The sequence below is a fragment of the Pogona vitticeps genome, chromosome 14 (genome assembly GCF_051106095.1).
Source record: "Pogona vitticeps strain Pit_001003342236 chromosome 14, PviZW2.1, whole genome shotgun sequence".
NCBI lineage: Eukaryota > Metazoa > Chordata > Lepidosauria > Squamata > Agamidae > Pogona > Pogona vitticeps.
This window is the reverse complement of record NC_135796.1, coordinates 437,937-452,564: the sequence shown is the minus strand read 5'-3', so window position 1 is coordinate 452,564 and position 14,628 is coordinate 437,937. Positions and strand designations below refer to the sequence as shown.

Sequence of the window (14,628 nt, the reverse complement as noted above, 5' to 3'; positions counted from 1 at the left end):
ATACAGAAGCCTATGGAATCTCATAAAATTAATACTCCAGTCCAAGAACTATTGAAGTCTATTAACAAATATTTAAAGAAAAGATTATGCCACAAGTTTTACAAATTGCTCCATGTTCAGTGTGTTATAATAGTCTAATCAAAAGATAGGTAAGAAAGGCATGGATCATTGTGGCTAAGCCCAACTTCCCTAGGCAGGGATGCACTTGGTGTACCACTGAAGTTGGGCAACAGCACTCTTGACCACTGCTGTCACCTGACTTTCCTGGAACCATACCTTCTACATCAGGATCTGCTGTGATTATCCAATATACAATGGTGCCTCACATTACGATGTTAATTCGTTCCAGTGAAATCGCTGTAGAACGAAAACATCGTAAAGCGAAATTTAAAAGCCCATAGAAACACATTAAAACCTGTTTCATGCGTTCTGATGGGCTTAAAACTCACTATCCAGTGAAGATCCTCCATAGGGTGGCCATTTTCACTGCCTGGCTTGCGAGGAATCAGTCCCTAAACACAGCGGGGAGCCATTTTATTTACCTGGCGGCCATTTTGAAACAGCCGATCAGCTGTTGGAAAATCGTCGTTTTGCGAAGAATCGGTTCCTGAAGCAGGGAAGATCATCACAAAGCGAAATTCCCCCATAGGAAACATCATTAAGTTCATCGTAATGCGATTTCGTCATTAAACGAAGCGATCGTAATGTGAGGCACCACTGTAGTGCCAGAAATTGTCATCAGATAGTTTTTTAGTCAGGTCGTGAAGCTTCCTCATTTCTAAAATACTATTTCCATTTGTGCTGCAATTAGCAAGTGATGCAAAACTTTAACAAGGAATCAAATATCTTTTTTGCCTTATTATTGCATTTCCCTAAGTCAGTCACAGACCTTTACAAGGCATTGTGTTTCATCCTGCTTAGAGGAATATAGTGTGACCTGTTTGACTGGCTTTTCGATGCTTCTGGACAATTCTGGGATCTTTCCTCAGATCCACTATATGTTTTCAGATTTCCTCATAGCCCAGAAGCTGAGCAAGAAAAAACTGAAAGTAACATTAGTTATTTTGGAGGGATTGTTGCAAACTTTGAAAATTGTCTCATGGAACAGTGAAGTAGAAATACCAGTAATTGCTTGATTCCAATTTCTTCTTACAATTTCTGGTAGGAGAATGCAAAAAGAGCTTGATGAAGCAAAATTGTTGACAAGCCAGAACATAAAACCTAGCTGCTGGCTAAGAGCCCAGGGTCCTGTAACATTCTGAGGGCTCTATGTGTTTGTATAGGGCAAACAGTTGGTTGTAGACCATGGTAGGTACCTACCTGCCAATTATGTATATATTTTGTCCTGTTGTTGCTGAAGTCATGTATGCCTTTAGGGGTCAACTTGAGAGAGTTTGGGTCTTCATCTAGATTTTTCAAACCCAGGGATCCTTTTTCTTTATGCATTTTGAAATATATCTTTTAAAAACTATTCCAGCATCATCTGAAGCAAACAGCCTGGTAAAAATGCAAGCATGCATATGACTGGTATCATTCATCTGGGACACCTTTTCACAGTGCATAGACCTGCACACATAGTCACTCCATTTTTTACCAGTTGGCTCATATAGTTCTTTCACTTGCATATGATACACTGACGGATGACAGATTATCTTTCTACTAAAGTGAAAACTACATCTCTGAGATTTTTTCCCTACAGGAGTTCACACATTTGAATCCCTGCTAGGTTTAGGCACCAAGTCACATTTCTCTGGACCTGTTTTCAGGAAGACATTTCAAGAGTGTTGAACTCCTGGCTTGCTTGAGCTCCAGCCTATAGCAGTGTTATAAAACTATGAGTGCTCTTTTTTGTGTGTCCAGGAAAATGCTGTTGTTACATTAAAGGAAGCTGTATAAGCAATGTGAGCTTTGTCTGGTCTCTCATGAATTAACATATTTTGTGGGTTTTTTGCACTTTACCTTGAGAAGTTGAACAAGACTTTGCAAGATAAATAAACACTCTTTCTCTTTCCTGATCACTCAGAGCTACACGTTCCTTATCTCATCTGATTATGAAAGAGCAGAGTGGAGAGAGATCATCCGGGAGCAGCAGAAGAAATGTACGTATTCTTCCTCTGACTCCGGTAGCCAGCAGGACATCCTGGAAAGAGTGAAATCAGGGCGTGTCCTGGGACTAGATCTTCTGCACATCTAAACTTGTTTCTCTTTGGATCACTACATGTCCCTCGAGCATAGGTGTGGGGGCTGGCAATCTGTGGCAGTAGAGTATAGCTTGGTTTCGACAGAGACAAGTCTATTATGTACCTAAACCTTCCAGCTGCTTTTCTGGCCCAGGAAGAGCATCCCACTGATATTCCTTCTGAAGCACGCTGTGTTCCTGGAGGTCATATCTTCCACCACTCCTAAGAGTAGGTGGGCAACTTGTTGTATTGGATGATGGTTTTTTGTTCCAATAGCTGCCAGTGGATTCCTGTAAGTAATGGTTAGCTGGGAGCTTGGAATTATAGTTATCTGTTCCCAACATTCTTCCTCTAAATAGAGTTCTTTGTAGAAGAAAGGGGGTAGACATGAGTGGTCTAAGCTTTTGCTCTCAGTGGTCTTCTGATCTTCATGAGTTCACTGACTTCATTCTGATAGTGGTTCTTTTCTGAATTGCAGGCTTCAAAAGCTTTTCACTGACCTCAGTGGAGCTCCAGATGCTGACAAATTCCTGTGTGAAACTTCAGACTGTGCATCACATTCCCCTTACAATAAACAAAGAAGGTAAGAACTGTCGAGTCAGCCTCATCTGCCATCGCACCTAGTACTGGTCTACTTCTCATAGTGGACAGCACAGGAAAATTTCCAGCTGGTCACCAGCATAATCTGCATTATTCCACAGCATAGGGTGTTCTCAGCATGAAGTAATTTCTAGCATCATGCTTGGGGTTGTTGCACCTTGTATTGTTCCTCCTGGGAAAAATCATTGCCGCTGTTCCACCTTGAAAAGGAGCAGGAAGTGAAGAGATTACATGTAATAAATTCTTGTTATATTAACATATTTAGGGGATTCTGTCAGTATGCTGAGAGTTGTTATTTCACTTCTGTATGTTTTTGAATGCAGATGATGAATCTCCTGGTCTGTATGGATTCCTGAATGTCATTGTCCATTCAGCCACTGGCTTCAAGCAGAGTTCAAGTGAGTTATAATTGCATGGCAGAAAAGAGAGAGAGAGAGAGAGGGTGTGTGTGTAAAAAAGAGAGAGGCAGAGAGAGTGCAAACAGTTAGGAGTTATTGCTCTTGGTGTAATGCCACAGTTAGCAACTTAGTGAGTCTCCTATGACAGTTCTACCCTCTTCTCCAAGTGGGACTTTGGGTGCTCACAAGAAGCTACTGTTAACATTATAGTCTTTGTTATAAGGGGGAAGGAAATTAATTAGATTTCCTGCAATGAGTTACTATGGTTTTGTGATTTCATTAGCAAACCTATTCACCAAATGATTTTCATTTACCAAATTACAACTTGTTCCCCAAATTCAATTGTTAGCTCAACAAAGCCAAATTCCAGTCCCCAAAATGGAAATCCAGCAGCATTCTGCTAAAAATGCTATCAACAGAGTAGTCTTTTTTTATGTTATTTTCCGTCTGTCTTGTTATTTGGACATACAGTGGTATGTGCAGTTCACATAGGTCAAAAGGTAAAGTCATTATGAAAAGCAGAGATTAGCATCTTAAAATCATTTTGTTTGTATTTTAGAGGCCTGCCAAATTAAAAGAACATTTCTGGCTGCTGGAGAACATTAGATTAGGTGCCAGGCAAGTCTGCCTGGAGAAAGGACTACATAGCCAGGGACCCACTTAGATGCCCTCAACAATACAGATTGTGGTGGTACTCTGAGCAGATCATCTGAGGTCCAGGCAGTATATAAGGTGTTCAAATACTTCAGATACTGACTTCTGACATATTCAATATATCAATAAGAACTGGTAAGGGCTTTGTAAGAACCAGAACTCTGAATTCAATTATGAAATGGATCAGGAGCAGTAAAGATAGTATTATATTGGCATAATTATCCATAAGGTATGGTTATGGTTGTATGTCTGACCAGCAATCAACACTTTAAAGGGTGAATCCATTGCCTGACACTGATCAGTGCAGCCATAACAGGTACAGGTGATCCTAACTGGGTTGTTGCTTGTTTATCATCCTTCTCTTTTTAGACCTCTACTGCACCTTAGAAGTAGATTCTTTTGGGTACTTCGTAAACAAGGCAAAAACAAGAGTTTACAGAGACACATCTGAGCCAAACTGGAATGAGGTAGGCAGTAGCAGTCCCTGGATTTCCATTGGCCACTGCTGATACACAGGGTGGTGGGTCCTGTTTGTGCATGTTCCAAATGCTTTCTTGTGTGCATTGGGGGCTTCCTCTTGATTCCTGTGGAAGGTTTCTATAACAGGTTAATTCTTAAGTAGTCAGTGAATTCAATCTTCCCGGAGCAGTCTCTGTATAAAGACTTATAACAATGAAAATACAGCTGTCTAATTTTGGAGTTAATATGGCAGTGCTGTCCCTCCCATTCATTTCAGATTAGACTTCTTGGTAGAGTCAAAGGCCAGAAGGAAATGTAAAAGCACATCACTCAGCTACATCTTGCACAAAAAAGAGAATCATTTTGTGCCATTGCCTGTTTGGGCTAATGCTGAAGGCTAATATTGCTGCTGGCACAAGATGCTTGTTCTGTGAATTGTTGTGTATCTTCAGGAGCTCCTTGTGGGTGATGATGAACCTAGCAGTTCTTCCATTAAAGGAATTTTATATTTTTTTTAAAAAAACTTTCACCATTTTATTCTTGTTAAGAGTAGTATACAGAAAATGTTTTACTTGTACATAATTTCATAAAAAGGAGCTCTTGTCACTAGTAAATCAGAGTGAGCACTGATATGACTGCTAAATTCACTGAATAATCACACACCGGAGCTCTTGCCTGAAGCAGCAACTCACACAGGGCTTGAGCTAATTCACAGGCTGATCACTGATGGTCTAGAACAAGAGGACCAACATGGGTGGTACAATTGTTATATCACAAAGCCACTGATAAGATAGTCTTATAGGAGTTTGTTATGATTCCTAAAGCTTGCATTGAAATATTGCTTTGTATCTGTGTGTGAGAGAAGATATACAAATCCCTTCAAAATCTGCTCTACAATGAGAGTCACTGCAATCAGAGAATCAGTTCAGTATCATTCAAGACTTTCCTCCTCACAATAATAGCTTAATTTAGTTCAATCAAATGATAAATATGTAAGAATCAATAATACAAGTTTCCTAATAACAGTTTGAAAATAAGGGCACATTTAGAGTCAAACTGATCAGGCACTGTTCCTATTTGCCCATCTCCCACCCCAACAATCTACGCAGCACAGAATGCATTTTAAGTTACTTGTGACTCAGGTTTGGCACTGGGAGGGAAAGTGTGCAGAACTGAGCAGTAGGAAAGGAGCTTTCATGAGACTGCTCTTCTGCTGACTTATGATTCTCACTAGTTAGTGGCACTAACTTCAATCTTAATGAAGTGCTTTGAGCAGTTAGTTCGGAAATATATTATCTCCTGCCTTCCTGATCCCTTTGATGGGCTTCAGTTTGCTTATAAAGAAAATAGATCAACCGAGGATGCGATCAATACTGTGCCTTATATGGCTTTATCCCATTTGGAAACACAAGGGAATTATGTAAGAATGCTGTTCGCGGACTTTAGCTCTGCTTTTAACACCATTATACCCCACAGATTAATAGACAAACTTAAAGATCTTGATTTTCCAGATTCTATCTGTCTGTGGATTTTGGATTTTTTAACAAATCGTCCACAAAGGGTTAAACTGAATGACTACATCTCTACTGACAAGATACTCAGCACTGGCACTCCACAAGGCTGTGTCCTTAGTCCACTACTGTTCTCCATTTATTCATCGGATTGCACCAATAACCATCCCAGTAATAGGATTATCAAATTTGCAGACGATACTACATCAGTAGGACTTATCTCTGGGGATGATGAGTCTGCGTATCGGGACGAGGTATTACAGCTATCCCGCTGGTGCAAAAAAACCAATCTTTTATTTAACATCCAAAAAACCAAGGAATTCATAGTGGACTATAGGAAAAAAAGAGCAGACATTCAGCCACTGTATATAGATGGAGTTTGTGTGGAACAGGTGATTGAATGTAAGTTTCTTGGGACTATCATAACAAATGACCTGACTTGGAGTGCAAACACCGCTGCGTTAATCAGGAAGGCACAACAACGGTTGTATTTTCTAAGGATTCTTAGTTAGTTAGGCATCCTTCAGTCTCGAAAGACTATGGTAGTGTGCTCTGTATGGAGGGCTTGGAACAGCGCCTAGTGTGGCTGAGAAGGCCAATTCGAGACTGACAGTCCCTTCCACACTGAAGACAAATCCAGTCTGTCCCCTGTCCGGCTCCCTGGTTTCGCTGCTTTTGTGACTTCCTCTTTGCCTCGGCTTGCTGGGCAAGGGTCTCTTCAAATTGGGAGAGGCCATGATGCACCGCCTGCCTCCAGGCTGAACGATCAGATGTCAGGGTTTCCCGTCTGTTGAGGTCTATTCCTAAGGCCTTCAGATCTCGCTTGCAGATGTCCTTGTATCGCAGTTGTGGTCTCCCTCTGGGGCGCTTTCCCTGCACTAATTCTCCATAGAGGAGATCCTTTGGAATCCGACCGTCAGCCATTCTCACGACGTGCCCGAGCCAACGTAGACGTCGCTGTTTCAGTAATGTATTCATGCTGAAAATTCCAGCTCGTTCTAGGACTGCTCTGTTTGGAACTTTGTCCTGCCAGGTGATGCCAAAAATCCGTCGGAGGCAGCGCATATGGAAGGTGTTCCGCTTCCTCTCCTGCCGTGCACAAAGGGTCCAGGACTCACTGCAGTACAGGAGTGTGCTTAGAACACAGGCTCTATAAACCTGGATCTTCGTATGTGTCGTCAGCTTCTTATTGAGCCATACTCTCTTTGTGAGTCTAGAGAACATGGTGGCTGCTTTGCCAATGCGTTTATCCAGCTCGACATCTAGAGAGAGGGTGTCAGAGATGGTTGAGCCGAGGTACACAAAGTCATGAACAACCTCCAATTCTTGTGTGGAGATGGTAATAGAGGGAGGTGAGTCCACGCCCTGGCCCATGACTTGTGTTTTCTTCAGGCTGATTGTTAGTCCAAAGTCTTGGCAGGCCTTGCTGAAATGATTCATGAGTTGTTGGAGGTCTTCAGCAGAGTGGGCAACAATGGCTGCATCATCTGCGAAGAGGAAGTCCCGCATGCATTTCAGTTGGACTTTGGTCTTCGCTCTCAATCTAGAGAGATTAAAGAGCTTTCCGTCTGATCTAGTCCGGAGATAGACGCCCTCGGTTGCAGCTCCAAAGGCATGCTTCAGCATGACAGCAAAAAAGATCCCAAAAAGTGTTGGTGCGAGGACACAGCCCTGTTTCACTCCACTTTGGATGTCAAAGGGGTCTGATGTTGAGCCGTCAAAAACTACAGTGCCTTTCATTCCCTCATGGAAAGATCTGATGATGTTAAGGAGACGAGGCGGACATCCAATCTTGGGAAGTATTTTAAAAAGGCCATCCCTGCTAACCAGATCAAATGCTTTTGTAAGGTCTATGAAGGCCACTAAGAGTGGCTGTTGTTGTTCCCTACATTTCTCCTGCAGCTGTCGGAGGGAGAATACCATGTCAGTGGTGGATCTATTAGCTCGAAATCCACACTGTGATTCTGGATAGACTCTATCTGCAAGCACCTGGAGCCTCTTCAGCACAACACGGGCAAGCAGCTTCCCTACCACACTAAGAAGAGAGATGCCACGGTAGTTATTGCAGTCACCCCTGTCTCCTTTGTTCTTGTACAATGTGACAATGTTTGCATCCTTCATGTCCTGTGGTACTCCACCTTCCCTCCAGCAGAGACAAAAGACTTCATGCAGTTCGGTGGTGATGATCTCCCTACAGCATTTCAGCACTTCAGCGGGGATGTTATCCTTTCCGGGTGCCTTGCCGGAGGCGAGGGAGTCCAAGGCCGCTTTTATTTCTGCTAGGGTTGGTTCGCTGTCCAGCTCTTCCAAGACAGGCAGGCACTCAATATTATTTAATGCTTCTTCGGTTACTACATTCTCTCTGGAATATAGCTCAGAGTAGTGCTGTACCCAGCGTTCCATCTGCTGTGCTCGGTCCTGGATGAGCACACCTGTAGCAGACTTCAGGGGAGCAGATTTCTTCTGCATTGGACCTAAGGCCTGCTTGATACCGTCATACATTCCTTTGATGTTACCTGTGTCCGCTGCTAACTGTATCTGAGAGCAGAGCTGGAGCCAATAATCGTTGGAGCATCTCCTGGCAGCCTGTTGGACTTGACTGCGAGCAGCTCGAAGAGCTTGCAAGTTGTACTCGCTAGGACAGGCTTTGTATGCTGCTAGAGCTCTTCTCTTATCCTCGATGGCTGGCATTAACTCCTCTGAATGGGCTTCGAACCAGTCAGCCATCTTTTTGGTCTTCTTGCCAAAGGTGGACAAGGCGGTGTTATAGACAGTGTTCTTGAAGTGTTCCCATCGTTCAGGTGCATTTGCATTAGCCGGACCTGGAAGGACTTCCTCAAGTGCTTGGGCAAATTCCTTCACTTTTCTTTGATCGCACGTCTTGCTGATGTCAATACGTGGTCTTCCTTCCTTTTTCGTGTGATATACTCTCTTTGTTCGTAGTTTTACTCTACTACACACCAGGGAGTGATCAGTATCACAATCAGCACTCTGGTAACTGCGTGTGATCGTAATACTAGGAAGGCTGGAACGTCTAGTGAGGATTAGATCGAGCTGATGCCAATGCTTGGATCTTGGATGCCTCCAGGAAACTGTGTTGCAGCTTCGTGTTAAAGAATGTGTTGCTGACACAAAGACCATGATAGCAGCAAAACTCCAGCAAGCGTTGGCCATTTTCATTCATCTTTCCAATGCCAAAACGGCCTAGACAAGTGGGCCAAGAATTATGATCAGCACCAACTCTAGCGTTAAAGTCTCCAAGAATGAACAGTGCCTCTCTTTCAGGGACTTTTTGGATAGTAGCTGCCAGATCGTCATAGAATTTGTCTTTCACTTCTGGAGTGGATGACAGTGTTGGTGCATATGCACAAATGAGGGTTATTGGTCCTGCTGATGAGTGGAGCTGCAGAGACAGGATTCTTTCACTCCCCACAGTAGGTGGAACAATGCATCTCAGAAGAGTATTTCTGACTGCAAAGCCGACACCATATTCCCTGGTCTCATTCGATGGTTTTCCCTGCCAGAAGAATGAGAAGTTTTTTTCTTTGACAGATCCTGAGTCTGGCAGTCTTGTCTCTTGTAAGGCAACAATGTCCATCTGCAGTCTACTCAGTTCCATGTCAGTGACAGCTGTCTTGCGCACATCGTCTATTTCTTGCAGGTCGTTAGGAAAGCCGTAGTCAGGAAAGCCAGGGGTCATTGTCCGTACATTCCAGGTGCCCAGCTTTAGGGCAGAAATTTTCTTACGATTGTTGCATGGTGCACGGTTATCGATCTGCTTGTCGGGTTTGACCCTAAACCCCACGCACCCCGTGAAGTTAACAGACCGTGGCGAGGTAGAACCTTACTGGCTGGGGGCTGTAAACTATTACCATCAGGAAGGAGATTCAGGGTATTGAAAGCAAGGACAAGCAGATTCAAGAACAGTTTTTACCCAAGTGCAGTATTGAGTTTAAATGCAGGGCCATAGGTTTTTGGTGGAATTTTAATTGCTGAGAGAAAACGGGGTATCTATATTTGGATGGTGAAAGTTGTGTATATTTTAACTTTTTTTTGTAGTGTTGTCCAGTTTTACCTTGGGGAAGAGCACCTCATTTCGTTGCACCCACTTGTGAGCGCAATGACAAATAAATTTCTTATGTCTTATGTCTTATGTCTTAGTTTCAATATTCTGTCTTCTGTCTTTAAAACTACTGTAAATATTTTACTTCTTAATGTATCTTTAATGAAAATGTTGAAATTGCTGTTATCTTTCCTAGGTAAGGTGGGGACTGAGCCCAGTCCTATGAGAGGCAAATCCTTGTGTCAGTCATCTTAACTCTCTTATTGTTTACCAGACATGGACCCAGTCTACCACCCGTGCACAGCTCTTATGGAACATGAAGTTTTGACTAATTACCTCTCTGTTGGATTTCCATGGTGCTCCTTCCATTAACTCAGCCAATGTACTCTTTCTGCAGGAATTTGAGATAGAACTAGAGGGATCACAGACTCTGCGGGTCCTGTGCTATGAGAAGTGCTATAACAAAACCAAGTTCACCAAAGAAGATGGAGAGATGACAGACAGAATTATGGGAAAAGGCCAAATCCAGGTGGGCTGTTGCTATCTATTCCTTTCTAAAAGCAAGCTAGTTGCCTCCAGCAGTTGTGTTTCTTAAAAGATCCTTAGCGGGACTGAGAGATGACAGAAAGACATGAAGCCGGGAGTTCAGCACTTTTCTCTCTATGCATTGCAGCTCACCTGTATGCAGTGCCCAAGCCTCATGCCGCCCCAGTGGAGCAATTAACTAATCTCTGCTAAAAGATTCCTCTGAAAAAAATAAAACTGCTGCAGATGGAGAGTGAAGATGTAACCCTTTCCTCCCCGTGTGATAAATGTCCAGCTGCATGCAAAGAAGGCTTTCAGAAAAGGCCTCCTTTATGCCAGTAGGGTACTTTTCACAAAGGCTTATGGTTGCCTGGAAGATCACAGTGAATACACTGTAACATGGGTTATGGGGTACAGTTCAAGCAGTTCTTATTTTGTGTATCCTCACCAGCTCCCTGGGCAATTCAGTGGGTTTAGGAGTGAGGGCATCATCTCCTAAAGTGTAAAGTTATCTTGTCTTGAAATGTGATCAGTTTGATCTTTGTGTGCTGATGCTGATATTTACTGCTCTTTAATCAGTAGCCAAGGCCCAGTTGTGAAGAACGAAGTTGGATAGAATCCTCCTGTGCTGGTCTTGCCTATCTTTGCATTTCTGAGTATCTCTGGGAGTGTTTCTCAAACTATGAGACTGAAGTGAGTGAACCTCACTGCCTCTTCATCTGAATAAACCACTCTAGTGCTTGTTTGGCCATAAGGGTCTCTCCTTGGAGAAAAGCTAGTTGTATTTCCTTGGAATTGATGGGAATTTACAACAACTTCTAGGGATTCCACCTCTCACTTCTGGGATTTGAGAATCACACCATTCTTTTTGTTGCTGGTGAAGAAGCAGCGAGTCTAGGCAAATTGAGCTGAGTGAGCACTGTTTAAACATTCCTGCTTCATGCATGCTAAATAAGAGGAAAAAAACCATTAGCAAAGCCTGTGTGTCAAGGCAGAGGAGTATTCCATGGGCACCAGCAGCACAGTATTTCCTGTTTTGTCATCTGCTCTTTGTTTGGAAAACTGTGTCTTCTTTGTTCAGGACACTGCTTGTCAGCGAGCAACAGATGCTTCCGCAATATTTCTGCACCACAATTTATGTGTGTATGTTGCAGGGAGGTTTACTAGTCCTTTGAAGCCTTCCAGTTTTCCATTCCCACTAAAAATAGCCCCAATTCACCATCAGTCTGTATTTGCAGATCATTTTTCTTTAGCACGAGACGCTATTGGAAGCTAGAGTTGGGAGGTATGTTTCTCTTCTATCACATATCACCTCCCCAACTTTTCTGCAATGCTTTCATGTTAGCATGTTATTCGGTCCCTGGTTTTTGAGGTAATCAAAGACTTTCTTATGTCTGTAGCAAGAAAAACAAAGGAGGCCTTGCAACTTTTTGGCTTTTTCATACTGTATTCTGAATGAGGTAAATGCTGGTTGGTTAATTTAAAATGAAGGGCCTGCAGTCAGTTTCTTTCTACTGACAACTGTAACTTCTACTTAGTTTCAGTCCATTTGGCTCAACATCTGGGGACTTTCAAAGGTGAACTGCTTTTATCCTCTGTGTGTGGTGCTACTTGCTCAGCCCTCATTAAAATAGCTCATATTATTTATTCTCATCACTACCGTAAATATTACTGAAGCTGTTGGTAGCAGGATTGTCCCGGGCTGCTCCTGGAAATCAATGTGATGTGTAAAAGTGTTGTTTCTCTGCTCCACTTCTTATATCATCTTGGTTTTTCCTTCATCTTGGCAGTTTCCCCAAAACTGCCAAGGGAGGGAAGTTAGGTGGAAACTGTATCCTGATACTGGGATAAAGCAGTGCATTAGCAGAAGGATGGTGAACCTCATTACCCAAGTATCCATATGAAGCTGGTCCTCTTGTGTGAGGAGAGGCAATGTCGAAGTGTGTCTTCCCTTATAACCAGAGTGCACTGCCATGGTCAGGAGAGCGAGACAGAGTAAGAAAGCAAACCATTGGGGTTGGAGTTTAGCATCAAATGGTAGCTGACACTTCAGATCTAGCCTACAGAGGAAGGTTTCAGCCAAGCTCCTCCATTAGACATTTTTGAATACAGCTGCAGAGGCATGATTAAATTGTCCTTTAGTCGCTGCACTATTCAAGCAGTTTTTTTCTGCTGAATTAACAGGATACTTCCTTCTCAGAAAGAACATCCAGTGAGTCCAACATGAAGTAGAGGTTTCACAATAGGTGGAACTCCAAATGCTTCAAAATCTCACTTTCATGTCCATCATGATGAGATATGAAAGTGAGATCTCTGGGTTCACAGCATTCAGGTTTGCGCAACATCTATTCCATATTTCTGCTTCAGTATTTTCCACTTCTCCCTCCAGTCCACACTGTGTGATATTCTAGCCCCAAATCTCTGCACGTTCCCTCCCCATCTAATGACAGGCATAACTGAGCAGTATTTTTTTTTACATTTCCAGACTAACTGTAGACAAGTGAACGTTTTCCTGCAGGTCCAGGCCTTTCTTTCTTCTCCTTGGTAGTCTAGGTGGTTTTTCAGTGTATATACTCAGAAAGTCTAGAACCTTATATTTGGGCAGAAGCATACATCCATAATGTCAAAGGATCACTACATTCAATAGCTGGACTAAAAGTATCTTCAGTTTGTCATGCCTGAGGCTGCATGTGCATAAGTGCTTTCTGATCCTATTCCTTCGTGATTTCGCCACTATTTACAAGATGTTTTTTAAGAGAATCAAACATGTATTGGGATCCTGATTGCCCAGTAGCAATCCAGGCATTTTTCCACAAGCCCAACACTTCAGTGGTGGCTTTGATGGCAGTCCAGGTGCTTGAAGCCCTTTCAAAAGGCTGAATTTTGTGTGGATCACAATCTTTCACATGGAAGAAGTTAATATGTGAATCCACTGAAATGCATGGAGGACATAACTGCTGCTCTCCCGTGATGTATTCTGTTTTGCTGCAGCAATTTGTATTACCAAAAGCTTCACAGTGCCCACAGCAGTACCGTATGCATATCACCACCATTTCTTGTTTCTTTTTCAGTTGTTCCTTAGAAAGAAAAAGCTTGTTGTTGTTTTATTTCTGTCCACCTGAGAAACAGCAAAAGGGGTGGGAAGGGAAGTTTGTTTAAATATAGTGTTGGTCACTGCTGCAAAGATTTCTTCACACCTCTGTCAGTTATGCAGTGATTTAACACAGGCATCAAACACTTCTGTGTTGTTCAAACCTTCTCTCCAAAGAACTGAATGTAACATTTCATAGATTTTTTTTTTCTGGCTAGTCAGGAAGGTGTAAAGCCAAATGAAGAATTCATTTTTTCTTTGCTCCCTGTTGTTTCATAATTGAGGCAAGTAGAATCACTTAGCAGACTAAAAAGAAAAATTGACAACCAAGTTGCATATTCCATAACACTGTTCTTCCAACCAGAAAAATGCACTGTATCTTGTTGCAGGATATCACCATTATGATCATTTAACACCATCTGTTTAGCATGATGGTTAACCAAATATCTGTGATAGCTGCTAACTAGCACAATGAAAGGACTGAAAATGTACAGGAACCAGTGCAGTATGTTCCAACTTCAGTAGTTGTCCAAGCAAAATATAGAGTATGTGATTCAAGAGAAACAAAAAAGTTCCAGTATGGATTCTCCCCAGGTCTCTTCTGAGATTTCCAGTCAAGACACACTTTTAATAAGCTTAAGATGTTGACACTCTGCCCTTCCGTTTGCTGTCTGATTTTTGTCTTGATTTGCAGACTGGGGTTGCCTGGTCTGTCTGCTCTTATCTGCCACCATTCATGTTTACCATGGAAGTGGCTATCTGGAAAGCATGGTGGAATAGGACGCCAACTCTTAGAGAATTTAATTCATCTAAACATGTATTTCCTTTCTAGTCTTTTGTCATTTCTTCTGGTTAGCATTATCAGGCCTGATCTTTCCTCCTGAGAAGATTCTGTGGAATATTTTTCCAAGACTCATTCTTGTAGCTATTTATTGTTTATATGCTTTAATATATTTGGAAGAAGTTGGATATTGTGTTGATTATTATTAGACCAGCATGTGTGTTTAAAGGGCCTCAGCCTTCAGGTTCAGTATCTAGAACCTGATTCCAAACACTCAAACTGTTTCCTCATTATTTAGACAACACTTTGTTTTAATATTTGTCTATACAGACCAAACAGCCTGGCCTGTCAGGAGAAGGAGCAGTG

The 14,628-nt window shown here is 42.4% G+C and overlaps 1 protein-coding gene across 1 annotated transcript in view; it reads left to right on the top strand.

The window, feature by feature from the left end:
• The window catches only part of BCR (BCR activator of RhoGEF and GTPase), an 80,147-nt gene that overhangs the window by 39,428 nt on the left and 26,091 nt on the right, over positions 1-14,628 (top strand). Inside the window, exons 12-16 of the mRNA XM_072983078.2 lie at positions 2,024-2,099; positions 2,659-2,763; positions 3,104-3,178; positions 4,202-4,299; positions 10,263-10,394. Of these exons, the coding sequence (XP_072839179.2) occupies positions 2,024-2,099; positions 2,659-2,763; positions 3,104-3,178; positions 4,202-4,299; positions 10,263-10,394 (486 nt within the window). The remainder of the gene's footprint in view (positions 1-2,023; positions 2,100-2,658; positions 2,764-3,103; positions 3,179-4,201; positions 4,300-10,262; positions 10,395-14,628) is intronic.